General features: G+C 34.1%; 1 protein-coding gene and 1 non-coding gene across 2 annotated transcripts; both read left to right on the top strand.

The window, feature by feature from the left end:
* Positions 1-3,120: 3,120 nt before the first annotated feature.
* LOC115962775 lies at positions 3,121-8,021 on the top strand. Its single transcript, XM_031081649.1, has 6 exons — positions 3,121-3,126; positions 4,002-4,091; positions 4,213-4,974; positions 5,430-5,579; positions 7,453-7,737; positions 7,929-8,021. The coding sequence occupies exons 1-6, from the start codon at positions 3,121-3,123 to the stop codon at positions 8,019-8,021; spliced, it is 1,386 nt and encodes a 461-aa protein (XP_030937509.1).
* Positions 7,940-8,011, top strand: TRNAP-UGG. The gene has a single exon. It is a non-coding gene; the product is annotated as a tRNA-Pro (tRNA).
* Positions 8,022-16,931: the final 8,910 nt, after the last annotated feature.

The following is a 16,931-nucleotide window of genomic DNA, read 5'->3' as shown; positions in this document are numbered from 1 at the left end:
ATTTTCAAGGAAGTTACCAAACTATTGAAGGAATATCAAAGGTTAGCAGCAAGCCAACAACACTCCTGGTCCTGTAACCTTCTATTTGTTTTTATTCTTTGTTTTGTTATTATGCTAGACATGCCAAACCTGGGCTGGTTTTGTGTCTCCAAGACTTCTGTATACTCATGATTCAATTTTAATAAAATTTCTATCATTTACTCAAAAAATCATTGTATCTTTTCAATCCAAGCTTGCCTAATTGAAAACAACTAATAAATTCCCATATTCAATTTAGAATATCATATTTAAAATATTCATATTGATGCACACAATTTTGATACAAACCCAAATGCCAATACCAACAAGGAATTGTCAAGCAACCCAGTACAATTGAAGCGCAATTGTATACCACATACCAATTTTAAAACCCACAACAAAAACAAAACAATCAACCATAAAACAAAAACCTATCTTGTTTGACTCAGTTAACACAAATTCTGATACAAGCCCAAAAACTAATGCGAACAAAAAATAAGTGCAAACAACGGTGGTTCCAACCGAGTCCTTCCTTGGTTTGAGAGGTGAGAGAATCTGGCTGAATTAACCGATCTGGGTTTAAGCAGAGAGAGAGAGAGAGGGTGGGAATAGAGGGAGTGACAAAGGGATGACAAGTTCAAGGTCATCACCGGGAAGGCGGTGGCCACTACAACAAAATGTATTTTCAGTGACGAAAAAATTCGTCACTAAGGGTGCGTTTGTTTCAGCGTAAAATATTTTTCGAGTGTAAAATATTTTCAGGTGAAAATATTTTCGGGAAAAGAAAATATTTTCAAGTGTTTGGCTGCATTATGAAAATTATTTTAGAAAATATTTTCAAGTGTTTGGTTGCATTCTGAAAATGTTATTTTCCTACTAGTTTCTCACATTTTCCCAATCATTTTCTCAACTTCCAAACAAATTTCATAATAGAAAATTTCAATAATAAACTTAAAAGAAACAAAAATCAAAACAAAACATTCATTGAACTCAAAAATTCGGTGAAACGGAGAAAGAGGGAGGAAGAGAGAGTGATCGACAATTGAGGGAAAGGGAGAGGTAGATCGAGAAAGAGAGAGATCGGGCATGGGTGGGTCATGGGTGTGATCTCATCGGTGCTGGGGTGCGATGAGACTGATGCGATCTGGGGTTGGGTGCGGTGGTGCGATTTGGGGTTGGGTGCAGTGGTGCAATCTGGGGTTGGATGCGGTGGTGCGATCTGGGGTTGTGGTGCGCACTGGGGTTGGATGCGGTGGTGTGATCTGGGGTTGTGGTGTGCGCGATCTCGCCGGCTCTACTCTCTCTTCTTGCTCTTGGTTCAGTTCTTTTTTTTTCTTTTTCTTTTTTTTTCCAGAAATGGTTTGAAGGTTAGCTTGGAGATAGGTTTTGGACCGTGGGGCGGCACGATCTGGGCTGGTCAGAGCTTCACTGGGCTAGCCGGAGCTTGGCTGAGGTGAGCTTGGATATGGGTTTTGAACCGTGTGAGGAGTGTGCTCGAGCTTTCTCTCTTCATGTGTGATTTCCAGAAATTGTTTGAAAGTAAAATCAAAGCGTAAATGATTTTATGCGTAAAGTGGCTTATTTTCCGGTCAAAGTGTAAATGATTTTCCGTTGACCATATTTTCCGTAGTTGCCAAACACACACAAAGGTGTAAAATAATTTCCTGAAAGTGTTTTCAGGCGAAACAAACGCACCCTAAAAGTCCAATTTTTCGTCACTAAGGACCTTTAGCGACGAAATCGGACTTTTAGCGATGAAACGAGTTTCGTCGCTGTAGCCCCGTCGCTAAAAATCCTAGTGACAAAAAATTTCGTCACTAAAAGTCCGATTTGATTTTTTTTTTTTTTTTTTAAAAAAACTTTTAGCGACGAAAATGTTTCGTCGCTAAATGTTTTCCTCGCTAAAAACAGTATTCAACAACGAAAATATTTCGTCACTAAAACCATTTCAATTTATTAAATCATATTTAGTGATGAAAAATTTCGTCACTAGAGCTATTTTTAAGAAAATCCAGACACATATAGCGATGAAAATTTTCGTCACTAAAACCATCTCTTACAAAATTATGCAACATTTAGCGACGAAACATTTCGTCACTAAAACAATTTTTTGTTGCTATATTTGTGACGAAAAAATTCGTCACTAAAACTTATTTTTTGTTTTTATTATTTTCATGGCTTTGATATTAACTTGTAACATGTCATTACATTATTAAAACCTCACATTTAATTAACACATTTATTTCAACAACACATTTATAAAAAATCGATCCATACATTCCACAAGTAAAAAATAAAACAAGTATCCAATTCAAACTCCTTCCATACAATAATTGTTTGCAACACATACAATAACTCAAGATGTTTTATAACAATACAAAAAGTGTAGCATAATATAATTAGAACCAATGGAAGATGTCCTCATATGTCTTCAAGTAATGCCAAAAGTAAATCCCCTAAAGCCACCAATAAGAAATCTGCACAAATATAAAAACATTACTACATTAAAATCGTAAAGTAAAAACATTAACAATGTTATAAGAAACATTTCTAACAATGCATTAAGAGTAGCCACACCAATGAATTAAAATCATAACTCCTAAAGTATAAGTTGTAGAAAGCAAATATAAATTTTCAAGTGTAATATAATACAATTAGTTTCAAATAATACAAAAAAATGAAGTGTTTTAACTTGAAGATGAACCATCCCCATAGGTAAGAGCGTTATCATAACCCTTGCTCCTCAAAAAATTAAGAATATTCTTTTGGACCTCTTCTTGCTTAGCCCATGCCTCTTGCTCCCTAGCTCACTCCTCTTCGCCCCTAGCTCTTGCCTCTTTAAGCTCAATTATCTCATTTTCTAACCGATGGATATACTCCACCGAGGAACTAGATGAGTCAGTGGTTACTAGAGAAGAGGAAGGTCTCATACCAAGTCCTTTTACAATACCAGACTTCTTCTTAAAAACCAAGTTTGAGATCTCCTCTTGTGTAAGGGGAATTGCATTAGGATCTTGACAATGATCCTCTTGCACTTTGAGAATAGTTTCCTACCATTTGAAAGAGAAAAAAACAAACAATCACAACATTGAATGTTCGACCATGGAGGTATGATTTGATCAGGTTGAGAGATTATAAGCTTCACCTGGGTTTTAGGGTTGTTTAAGCTAGCTAATTTAGTTTTAGTTTTTTTTTTTTTTTAATTCAGGCGACGTGGCAATCTATGTGGCAGTCTAGATGGCATAAAAATTATTTTTTATTGTCACTATTAGTCAAGTCAGCATTTTTCATCTGTCACTTAACGGCAAAGACCATTTTGACACAATATCAAAAGGTTAGGGACTAAATTGACATATTTGAAAGGTTAGGAACTAAATTGACATATATCGTAAAGGTTAGAAACCAAATATGTAGTTTACCCAACATTTTATTTTAAAAAAATGTTTATATATGTATTTCTTAAATGGAGAAAGTTTAGAGGAAAAACCACATTAACAAATCAATATTAAACCTTTTCAAATTTTTAATTTAAGAATGGTATGGAGAGACTGAAAATTAACATACTTCCCTTTGTTCTATCCATAAATTAAAAAAAAAATTAAATAAATAAAATAAAAAGAAAAAAGTATGACTTCCCTTTCTCAATATTATTATTGCACTTTGATTAGAATGGTCTTCCCCATTCAATATATACCTGGTGAATAAGTGCTATCTCCTCCCTTTAAATTTTCCTTTCTTATATAAATTGTCCTTGCACTTTTATCAAAAGGTGTGTTCAATAACAAATTGTTAATGGGGAATAAAAGGTTTTCTTGGAAAAACCTGCATATTATTATTATTATTATTTTATATATATATAAAGGAATAGGGTATATCATATGCATGAGAATCATGCTTGTTGAAATGTGAATAGAGTACTGTACTTGACTAGTTTCCTTAATTCACATTTTAAAAGCATCTTTGCATTTGATGCTTTTTGACAGATAACTAGCAGCAAAAGTGAGGATCTATTTCTTCGTTTGCCAGATGATATTATAGAGTCCATCGTGTTCATTTTACCGATCAAAGATGCAGTTAAAACTAGTATATTGTCAAAGAGATGGCAGCTTTTTTGGATGAAGACTCCCGTCCTCAATTTTGACTATAATTTGATTGAAAGTACTCAGCTTAAGGGGGTGTATTTTCACTGTACAGACTGTTGATGAAGATCCACTTCAACAAAAAAGGCTTTTATTTGTGATAAGAGTTAACAACTTGATGAGTCTTTGGCATGGCTCAAAGGTCAATGTATTCAGGGTCCATTTTTCACTTGGGAGAGAGTTTACTCCTCAGTTGGATCAGTGGATCACTGATGCAGTCAATATGGGAGCCCTTCATACACTTGATATCAACTTGTCATTTGGGTTGCACCCTTATTGTGAAGCTTATTATGGAAACCATGAAAAATTTTATGACTTCCCTTCTAGGCTTCTTACTAAAGAGAAATTTTCTACCATAAGGCATTTGACTTTGAAGTGTTGCAATTTGACACCATCTTGTAGCTTTGATGGGTTGGTTTCCCTAAAATCTCTTGCACTAGACATTGTAACACTGACAGGAAGTTTTTTAAAAGATATGCTGAGTCATGGTTTAGAACTTGAACAATTAAGCCTCAAAAGATTGAGAATGGACCGTGATTGTAAATTAAATATTGACCTCTCTAAACTCAAGTATCTGGCTATAGTTGACTGCGAGAGGTTGAGGGGAATTAATATTAATGGTGCTGTGGAGCTGAATGAGTTTTTCTTTGCCGGCAAACATGAATATTGCTCTTTCAAGAATGTTCCAAAACTGGTGAACGTGAGCTTCAATTGCAATACTGACGATGATTATGGTGGTGTTTTAAATGTCCTCACAAAATTTGGACATCGTCTTCCTCAGTTGGAAATTCTAAACTTGCATGGGAGGACACCTTATGTAAGTGAATGCTTACACAAGTATTATATATATATATATATATATATATATATATATATATATATATTCTACAATACTACAAAAACATAACAGATTTCATAGAACAATTAATTGCACACATTTGCATGAATAGTCTACAATATTGTACATTGTTCATGCAAAATATATATAATATCGTACATATTTGTTTAGTTTATAATGTAAAATATATATGAATAGTGTAATGTAAAACATAATTTTTCAATTTCACAATAATTAAAGTGGCATATTATGATTAGTATAACATCATTCTAATACAAAACTACTATTAGCATCATTTTTATTGTACACTACTCACAAACCCTCGTCTCAACCGTAATTAAATTTGGCATGACTCAGATTTATCAACAAATATCATATTGTTATTGTAGAGGATATTACCTTATTAATTTATTCCTTTCTTTTTGGCTTTTCAGATTGTCCGCTCTGATGTCATACCACAAGCGTTCAAAGTATTTCCTAATCTGAAGTATTTAGAGTTGGCAGCTAACTCCTTTGATAATGATATTCTTTGGATAGCATATCTGTTGAAATTCCTGCCCTTGCTGGAAGAACTGCATCTGGTGGTAAGAATTATTTTGTTATGTGCCTTTTATTTTTTGTTATTAGGAGTTGGGTAAATCAATAACATTTTTTAAGAAAAATATTTCATAATTGCTTTTATATATATATATATTGGTGTGAATCTTAGATCCATGTAGGTGGAGAAAAAAGTTGTCCCTAACATTTTAAAAACTGTTTTTCAGAATTGATGATACAGTGGTATGAATCTTAGACCCAAGTGTGTGGTGAAAAAAGTTGAGTCCCTAACATTACTCTTTAGTAAATGGATAAGACTCTATTTGGTTGTGTTGGTGGAAAACGTTGAGAAGATAGGAAAGTTAGAAAATAGAAAGAAAATATATAAATTTCCACCATGAGTATTTGGTTGAGAGAACAGAAAATAAATATAAATTTTTTTTTGTTTGGTCATCAACAAGAAATTGCAATGGAAAAAAAAAGTGTAGGAATAGCAAGGTTTTCAGACCCGGATCGTTCATTGAACCGTAAAAAGCAGAGGTTCAAGGTTTTTGAGGTCGAACCGTGATGACATCATAATTAATTTAATAATTAATTAAAGCCTAAATATAGATATTAAATTTATAAAACTAGCAAAATTGGTAATATATCTACATATGTGAGGGAAATTTAATAATTTTCAAGCATATATTTAATAATTAAATAAGAAAGTTAATAAAATAAAATAATAACCATAAAAACATTAAAATTTATGATTAATTTTTGAAGTAAAATTAAATATCTTTGAAAGATTTTAATTATATATTTTTTTTATTCCTTGTAAGAGATGGATAATTTAATTAAGTAGAATAAAATTGTGTTAAGTTGTTTTAAAATAAATAAAAAAATGCTAAGGGGTTCACGGTTCTTGCCACCGATTCGTGCGGTCCAACCCCAGTTTTAGGGGTTCACGAAATTAACAAAAAATCTAGTTCTTTATGCTTAAAAAACTGGTTTTCATCCCGGTTCTCAGTTTTCATGATCTGACCTCCCGGTCCGGTCTGGGTCTGAAAACCTTAAGGAATAGGACAAAATGATAGGTGGCGACTAGTAGGGGTGTCCACGAGTCGGGTTTGTACCCAACCTAGACTCGACTTGACAACTTTGGATTCTATAGAGGCAAACAGTCGTTAACTGTCATTTCAAGCTGAAATTGACCAATAAGTGCTAAAACTCCTTCAACTGGGTCAATTGAAGCCGGTTTTTTGATGGCACTTAGCAAATCCGGTGAGCTAGTGGAGATCTCACAATTCGACAAGATCTCCACCGAATATGGGGGAGATCTCCACAGATTTGTTGAGATCTCCACCAGATACGGTGGAGATCTCGCCTGATCTACAAAAAATGGAGACAAAATTCTTGCTCATAGCAATGGGAGGAGGAGGCTAACGGTGAAGTCTAGAGTCGGTTTTGGTTTCTAGGGTCTCAGACAACAAAACCCATCACTCGACCCGCTGTCGACCACCTCCTTACTTGGATTGAGTTGATTCTAGTTTGGGTGGCTCCAGGTCAGACTAATTTGTCGAGTGTCGTATTCGGTTGGACAACCCTAGCGATTGGTAGGGAAAAAAAAGGTAATAGTTTAACTTGAATTTAAATATTTTGTTTTTTTAAGTAAAATTTGATTTTTGACTGAAACTGTGAGGTCAATTTTCCTCAAATACAACAAATTGCTTCTCTCTTTTTCATGTTGTAAAAATTTATCAATTTGTGAGTTGCCACACATAGCATATTTACAATCATCTTAGCTAAATGCATAAAGTTTAACATATGGTGGCCTTCAAATATGCTTTTTTTCTTTAGATCCTCTTTGTGGTTATAATTTTTATCATTCCAAAATGTTGGAAAGTAACATTTTTTTTCATGTAGCTAAATACACAGGCTGATGTAGTTAGACAAATTAGGAAGCCTACCAAGTCTAACCATAAAAATTTGAGGATCTTACACCTTGAAGGTTTTTGTGGTAACATTATTGAGTTGGAGCTCACATTGCATGTGCTTAAGCGTTGTAAAGCACTAGAAAAGATTGTAATAGACCCATCATCCAAGTTTTTGTTCGGTGGTGACACTTGGGGGCAGAGGGAAGATAGAAAGCCATGGGAAATCTGGAAGCCTATGGAGATTCAACGTTGGTTATCTAGAGAAATTCCTAAAGGTGTTCAGTTGGTAATCTTATGAATTTATTAACATGACTATTTTCTTTTCTTTTTCATCCTTTAATTGTTAATGGTGTAATCTCAAATATTTTTTTACGTACTGTTTCATGAGAAATTTGGTCTCACAGTTGAAAAGCTAGGGGGAGAAAAGCTCAACTGACTTTAATGGAAATGGTTGAGTAAATTTAAATTACAATACAGTGTCACCAAATGGGCATTTGGTCTAGTGGTATGATTCTCGCTTTGGGTGCGAGAGGTCCCGAGTTCGATTCTCGGAATGCCCCATTCATTTAATCTTCTTTAGAAAGTTTTTAGTTCAGATTTTAATATTGCTGAAAAATAAATTGAGCAAAGTCAAGTGACTCACTCAAGTCATTAACTGCAAAACCAGTTTTCAATAAATCCACATGTATCTTAGATCTGATAAGACTATTTATTAATGAATAAAGTAATAAATTTGCTTTCAGAAGATGCTGAAACAAGGAAGGGGATACTGGAAACAAACCCAAATTTATCATCCTTTATTCCTTTAATGCAACCAGAGGTTATATGTATTCAACTCACTGCCCACACATGCAAAAGATTCAGTTCTTTCTCAAATGATGGCATTTTGTGGTGATATGCATTTCACCTTATTGTTCTCCTCACCTTAACATTTTACGAATTAGGCCAATTACTCTCTACAAAACCCAACCACTTGCCTGCAAAGACACTTCATCAATAGGTAATTAAACAGCGAGAAGGCAATGGTTTCATCACAGTTGAAAAGCTAGGTATACAAGACAATACAAAGATATATTGGTTTATATCTATTTAAAGTGTCAATACATTTGCTATCTCCATCTGAAATTTTATCTATTCTGGCATATATGTCCAAAAACAAAATTACAAACTTCCTCGGGCAAATTACCTTTTTGGGACAATGGGCTTCCACGAATTCTTTTACTGATTTATTTATGCTGCTAGTTGTCCATTGTTTTTTCTAGATTATTATAGCATAAACATCAAGGTTTTAAAAAATTTAGGGGCCGCTTGGTAACGTTGTTCTAGTAACGTTATTTGTGTTATTTGTATTTTTTTTAAATACGCGTTGGTGAAAAAATGTGTGAAAATACGTGTAATGTTTAAAAACTAAAAACATATTATTAAACTACTATACCAAGCGGAGTCTTAGTATTTAGCAACTCCAAAAGCCACTTTATAGTATTTAACACTTCACTTTACAATACACCCAACATCAAAACTTCTATTTTTTTCTACCACTTCATTTAAATATTTTTTCTTTATTATTTTTTATTCCTTTTTTTAATATATTTTTTACTCTTCCTCTATTATCTCTTCTCTCTCCCTCTCAATCCAACAATCCTATGCACTACCAACCACCAGCCACCACAATACCAATAGTCACCATGCTCAAAACTCAAACATTACCAACAACCTCCATAAACTCACCACCCACAAACCCGACCACCCACCAAAAACCCACCACCCATACCACAACCACCACAAACCTACCACCCATGCCACAACCAACAAAAACTCACGAAATCCAAACAACCACCACGATGCCCACGCTAATGACCAATAGATCTCTAAGCTGATGCCCACGCTAATGCCCATGCCGATCTCACCTTAACGCTGATGCCCACGACTGTTAGAGAGTTTCAAGCTTGGGTTCAGTCTTAGGCATAGGAGAAGGGAAGGATTTATAGGCGAGGTGGTTTCATTAGCGTGCCAAGTGTTAATCAGGGTGGTCATAGGACCACCCTGAAATTTTTTTTTTTTTTTTTAATATAACTTAAAAATTTCTGAGTTTTAAATTAATATGGATCTTTTGACCACTCTAGAAAAAAAACTTGACCACCCTAAAAAAAACACTTGAACACCCTTAATAATAATTGGACCCATTAAAAATAAAATTCAACCTCTCCAAAATTTTGTTCGTTGAATGTTGAAAAAAAAAATTGCAAGAAATGCTATTTTCACAACATTTTCACTATATTTTCGTATCAAATCCTAAATAACAGGTTGTTACTAATGAATAGAAAATAATTTCAATGATAAGTTCAAATTAGAACCAGTAAAAACTTACAACCTAGGTTTTGTTGTGAAAGTGTTGCAAAAATGTTGTGAACATAACACTTCTCAAAAATTGCTCAAACAAACATATTAGCTTAAAATCTCAAATCAAACGTTTATTTGTGATTTTTTTAAATTGTGTTTCAACTTGCATATTTTAAAATTGCTATTTTTTTATATAAAAAATGCACATTTTTCAAATAGCTAGTCTGTTAGTATTTGCTTTAGTCTTTAGCCAAATTTGTTAGATATATGTGATATATTTTTTCAAAAAGATAATGTATTTTGTCTATATTAGTACTTATTTAGGCAATATGTTAGTAATTGAATTGGAGATCAATAGCTTAATAATTGTTTGGTTGCATATATTGAAAAAGATATAGTTGATAATATTAATAGTGAAACTATCATATCACACAACAATTTTAAAATATAAAAACTTGTGAAATAAAATTTTAAAACTTTATATATTTGAATATGTTTTTAATGACTACCCTAAAAAACTTTCTGGAGTCGCCACTGAGCGGTTTGAGGGAGAACCAATAGAAAAGAAAAATGGAGGAGCTAGCGTGAGAAAAGGGAAAACTAGCACGTGTGTTGAGGGATTAAAAAATATTATTTTCATTTAACATTTAGCTAAAATGAGCTGCTAGTGAGTATCAAAAGTTTTAGCATTTGATAGTGTAGTAGGAATTTTTGTGTGATTGATGTGAATGCTGTATTATTCCATTTTCACTAGAAAATTAATGTAAAACTTCTTTGACTAGAGGGCTAGAGTCAATAAAGCATTCCAAATGAGCAAGCTTATCAATATTAATAAATAAATAAATAAAATACCCGTACAATCATAATGTCCCTATTGACAATGACAATGACAATGGCAAAGTAAAGTAATCACCCATAGAGAATGCCATCAGTTTTTATTTTTTGAATAAATAATGTAGACAATTTTGAACATGTGCGAAGTTTGACTACAAACTTAGTTGTAATCATTATTTTGAACATGAACAAAATTTGACTACAAACTTAGTTGTAACTAATGACTATAACTCCCACTATAAAAATTACATGACTATATATTTTAAAAATCTAACTATTTAATTGTATGTTCTTTTTATTCTTAATACACATGTTAAATTCTATGCCAATCCGAAATAGATTACTATTTGACCTATAAACTTATTTTTAGTGCATAATTTTAGACTAAAAAAACTTGAAATTTAAATATTTAATTGACGATATAGTTATTAATCTTTGATATTATGGAAATTTTGCAAGCATAAAGGACATAAGAAAAAAAAATGTAATTCAATGATGAATTTTTCCAAAATTTACATCTAATAAAAAGATATTGAGTGAAGTCATAGCATTGACTATAACCAAGTTTGTAACTAAACTTTTTTCCTTTGAACTTAACCTGCACAAATATGCAGATTATAGGCCTATATGGCTTTATCCATAATGGCATGATTTGTGTGGTATTCCTTGAATTTGTCTTTAGGGTCCATTTGGTTGGAGGGGTGGAAAAGTGAAAAGAGTGAAAATGGTGGGAGGATTGAAAATTGGAAGGATAGAAAAGATTTAATTTTCCCTCATGTGTGTTTGGTTGGAGGGATAGAAAAGTGGAAGAATGGAAAACTATTTTGTATAAATTTACTCTCATGCCCCTGTTAGATTAAAAAAAAATTGCACACTATGTTTTTAATTAAAAATTGTTTATAGAAGGACACTTCATTTAAAAAAAAAAAAGAAAAAAAAAAAAACAGGAAGATAACCACAAGAACCCAAAACAAATGAGGGAAAAAAATGATGAAAAAAAAAAGTAAAAAATGAGAAAAAAAAAATGAACACAACAAAAAAAAAAAAAAAAAAAAAAACCTGAAGAAGTAAGATCAAAATACAGACTTAAGAACTGAATTGTAAGTAATAGATGAAAAAACAAAAACCGTATAAGAAATAATGGGAGAAAAATCAAAGGAAGAAAATGACAAAAGCTAACACACTTTTTAAACATTAGAGGAGGATATTTTTGTCCATAATAGTCCGGGTTCTTTGTCTCTTCTCTTTTCTCTCTATTTTGGAAAAATTAATTTCTAGTGGGTCCAGGATAAAACACCCTAGCCCCATCATCACTTTTCTCTCCCTCCCTCCAACCCAAACACCGTCTAAAAAGTTTCCCTTCTTCATTTTCTCTTCTTTTTCTTTTTCTTTTTTTCCATCCTCCCTAAAATTCGCTCTGCCAAACACACCCTTAGGGATTCTTTTTGCTTGAATACCACACTAATTAATCACACCAAGTTAATTTTAAAACATTGACAAATATATTGCACATGATTTCCCCCCTAAATAACATTGAAATTTTAAAACATTTTTTAAATGATGTCATTAAAAAAAACATGTATTTATATTTAACTCCATTCAAATACAATGAGCTCAAGAAAACAGTTGAGATTTTTATCTACTTGCATGCAAACAAATTGAAAAATGATGATTGAGGCATTCTTCTTGCTTGAATAATGCAATAAGTAAAGATTTTTAAATATTAAATGATAAAGTACATGCCAAGATAATCTAGTTGCAATAAACTCAAATGCATATATTTTAAATTATAGATATGTATGAGAAGTATTCATAAGTATGAAAAGAGTAAAACCAAAGTATATCAATGAAATTGGCATAAATTATGGATGTTTAAGCCTATTTTTTAACAGTCCATAGCCATAATAAAAAGCTTTTAAAAATAGAAGATGATATTTTCTAAAATATATATTGCTTAACAATAATATGATATTTATAAAAATAAAAATAAAAACCTTGTAAAAATAAATAAACAATCAACCTTTGATGTATATTCCCAATTTGAAATAGAGTGTCAACCAGAATGCATCTAAAATTAAACACAAGTATTAGATTTTTTTTTTTTTTTCAAGATATTAGATTATGAAATTAGTTTTCAAGATTTCAAATTTTTTATATGTTTTATTATTCTTTGTCAAATTAGTTATCCAATTGGGCATTTGTAATTTTGCTTTATATTTTGGGATGCTAATACTGCGTAGTAATGAAACTTGTGTGTTTGTTTTAATGAGAATTTCAAAAGGTAGTTGTTGAGGGCCATTTGTGGGAAAGAAAGCCCAATAACAAGGGCAACAAAGAATTGACAAAGTAGACAGCAAAACCATTAGGCCCAAGCGGCAGGAATAATAGATCACAGGCCCAAGAAATAAACAAATGGGTCTTGAAGAGGCAAGTGGGCTCAAAGAAGCCCGGAAAGAAAGAAATAGCATCTCATGGGCAGTGTATGAGGTAGAAAAGTGAGAAAGGGCCACCGCAGGCCCAAGGTAATGCAAACTAAGAAAGTAAGGGGTTTGTGGCAGGTTCATAAACCCCAAGGATGAGAATAAGGTTATTGGGTTAAGGAAGCCCAATGAAGTTAATAAAAAGCCCATGAGAGTGTGGAGTTAGCAAAAGGGCCAAGGAAGCCCAAAGAAAGCAAATGAGCCAAGGATGCCCAAAGGAAAGCCCAAAGGGAAACCAAGGAATGGGCCAAAGAAATGTAAGGCCCATCATCAGACAAAGCCCAGTTGTTGAATGGAGCGGGAAAACAAAGAACAGCCCACATAAGAGGTCAAAAAACATGGACGACGAGCCTCCAGACCACGGCAGACGAATGGGCAGCAGGCAAGTTTTGGACACATATGAAATGAAGGCACACGCAAGGCCCAAGCACCACCAGTCTGTACCCAGCCAATACAGAGCATGGTGAGTTCGAGGGCTTAGAGGATCAGAGGGCATGGTTTGGTGGTGGGGAAAGGAGAAAAATCTATTTTTATGGTTCTGGCTCAGGCTCTTTCGGGGAGGTGTCCTGTTGGGATGGCTTACTACCCAAAAGAGGCAAGTTGAGTTGGAACCATTAAGTGCATGTCATGAGGGATAGGGAGAGAGAAATAACCCATACCATGGCAGGAAAGGGTGCCATGGCAGACTAGCAAACAAAATACTCATCCTTGTCTGGCGATGGGAGGGTGACACATAGACGACACAGTGATGGTCGGCCAGTACACCCAGACCAAACAAAGGGAATTAAGGGTTAAAACAGTAAAATTGGGTCACGACAGGCACTATAAAAAGAGGGTCTTGCCGTGAACAGGGGACAACATGAATGGAACTTAGAGAAGGAAATAGAAAACTTAAAAGAAATAGCAAAGAAAACAAAGTGAGAAGAAAGGAAAAGAAACAGTGAGAATTAGAAAGGTGGGCATACACCGGTAGATTAATCCCCTCTCTTCCTCATGAAATCTGACCCTCTGTAAGAAAAAACTTGAAAACACGTATGCAAAAAACCACTCGGGCCCGTTTCCCTCAGGGCTATTAACCTCTACGGTAGGACTCTTTCCTGAGAGATTGACGGCTTTGAGGAGGGACGTTCTCCCCTTTGTGGCTCTACTCCCGCGGATTGAATTTCCAGTCGATTTCCTCTAAGTATTCCGATCAACCCATGATTATAAACATTCGATGTTCTCTGTTATTCTTTCTTTCTCTTCCGTAAAAAAGAAAACAAGTAGTATTGTTATTGTAATTGATGTTAAGGGCTATTTGGTCAATTCCCCATTTAAGTGGCTAGATATTTTCTGTTTATTCTATTATTATTATTATTATTATTATGTCTGCCACAATTTGTCCTAAACAGTTCCGCCTGCCATGAACACGTTCCTGGCAGACTTGGCCTAGTTTGCGCACAAGTCAGACCACCTTAAGTTGAAGCTGGACCGGTCCCGACTCTTTTATCCAGAAAACTTGGGTTTAGTGCAGCAGGAGGTAGCCCAACGCCATTAGCACAGCCCACCCCCCTTACAGTAGTCTAGACTCCTTTGTGTTTGTGCTAATTATTTTGATTAACAATGTTAGGATTTGTATAATTTTATAATTATTGAACAAATATCAATTTTTTGAGCTAAGCTCTTTTTGATATGGGTGGTGAATTCAAAGTAATGTATTTCACACCAAGTAATCAGAGTGTCCCACCAAAACACGTATATTCCCCGATATCTTCACCAGATAATTTGGGAATATTAGAAACCCCTCAACATCACAACCTAGACGACTCCAGCTACATCCCCAATTTGGAATAACGTACACAAAGAGAGAGGATTTGCCGCAACCTTGTATGCAGCAATTGCCGCATATAAGATAAGGTGGCAGCTAAAAGAAAGTGACAAGTGTCCAAGGGTCATGTGAAATGCACATGATCAGCGTAACCTATGATTTACTATCACTCCTCTTTAGCTGTCACCTTACCCTATATGTAACAATTACTACATACAAGGTTGCAACGATCCTCTCCTGTACACAAATATGCAAATTAATTTATCCATAGTGGCGTGATTAGTGGTATTCCTTGAATTCGTCCTAGACTAGGATATAAGTTTTTCGTAGAATGTGTACTGTACAAAACTAATGGGCATATGCATAACAAATCCTGACATCCATGATCTATTACAACTCTTATTTGAGTTTTACCAAGTTGTCATAAAATGTGTATTATTCACATTCTATATGTTGTCATACAATCTGTATTATTCACATTCTAAAACTGTGAGGTAGCCCAAACGCATTCTATAATTTGCCATAGAATGTGTATTAGGCTGCGTTTGAATTGACTTCAAACTGATTCCGGAAATGATTTTCCGGAAAATGGGGGTGTTTGGTTGTTACTTCAAATTCGGTCAAACTGAAAAGCATTTCCAGTTGACCAAATTTGAGAGCCAAAACAACGGAAATGATTTTCCGTTTCTATTTTCACTTCAAAGTACTTCCGGCCTTGGAAAATAGAAGAGAGAGAGAGAGAGAGAGAGAGAGAGAGAGAGAGAGAAAGACAGAATCGATCGCGACATCACCGTCCGCCGACATCATCGGCTGGCGCGGTAGCGCCGATCGCGATCGCGATCTCCGCTTCGATCTTCGCGCGATCGACACATCGCGCGAACGCGTCGATCACGCGAAGCGCCGACCGCTCCGATCGCGATCTTGACTTCGTTTGTCCGGATTTGATGATTTTTTTCTGGGTTTTGTTTGTGTTTTGAGGAATAAATGATATTATATAATCGTTTGGTAACCAAGAAAATGTAAGAAAATGTGAGCAATAAGTAGAAAATGTGTTTTTCTATGGTATTTTTAAGAACACAACCAAACATCAGAAAATATTTTCCGAAACATTTTTTGAAATGCAACCAAACACATGAAAATATTTTCCTTTCTGGAAATACTTTTACACGAACCAAACGCAGCCTTATTCACAAACAATGGGCATGAAACATCCATTACAACTCTTATTTGAGTTTTACCAGCTGTGAGGTAGCCTAAACAGTAAAAAAAAGATGCAGTATTTTAAATGATTGCAAATTTGCAACTTCAAAAGAAAAGTACAAATTTGGAATCCTTACTCACATAAATCACCGGTGTATGTGTGCCTCAGCGCATGCAGAAATATAGTATTAAGTTTTAAAAAAATGCTTTAATGTACACCAAAAGCCTACTACAATGCATGAAGTGTTTGATGCGGTCCTTTTAGCGATCATTGTGTGTTACACTTACATCCTGTTGAAGATAATTTAAATTGTCTGCTTTGTGGGTAAAGAATTCATGTACACGAAAGAATTTGTAGATGTCTTGGCAAATCTCAGTGTCAAAAGATGTAAAAATTAGGTTATATTGAAAAAGTTGTGTTAAGGTTGAGTCTAGGTCAAAAACTTCTTAGAAAAGACGAAGTTTTAACATGCTTAAAGATGAGGAATCAATGATCTTTTGTCCATATGTTTTCTACCGTAATAAATATTTGAATGAAACTTGTTTCATTAAAAAATAGAAATCTAGGAATTAAAATGGACACAAATTTGACTCAATTTAAATTTGAAATGAGTAAGATATGATTGTTTAAAGGTGCCACAATAATGTTAAATCTCAAAATCTTGATCGAGCAAGAAGCAATTGCACTTGCTCAAAACTCTGGCAATTTGAAATTTTAATTTTGTTAGAAAATTGGTTTCTATTAGGTTTTAACTATATGTTGTGCAGTGTGCACCTATATAAAGCACATTATATATGACTTTCAGAGGTGAGAAATGA

The sequence above is a fragment of the Quercus lobata genome, chromosome 2, assembly GCF_001633185.2.
Source record: "Quercus lobata isolate SW786 chromosome 2, ValleyOak3.0 Primary Assembly, whole genome shotgun sequence".
Taxonomy (NCBI): Eukaryota; Viridiplantae; Streptophyta; class Magnoliopsida; order Fagales; family Fagaceae; genus Quercus; species Quercus lobata.
This window is presented reverse-complemented; position numbering and strand designations above follow the sequence as displayed.

Bases quoted from the DNA above. Each gene is read 5' to 3' on its own strand.
- LOC115962775 (XM_031081649.1), top strand. The intron at 5,580-7,452 runs GTAAGAATTATT...CTAAATACACAG, and splicing joins TGGAAGAACTGCATCTGGTG to GCTGATGTAGTTAGACAAAT. The intron at 7,738-7,928 runs GTAATCTTATGA...ATTACAATACAG, and splicing joins TTCCTAAAGGTGTTCAGTTG to TGTCACCAAATGGGCATTTG.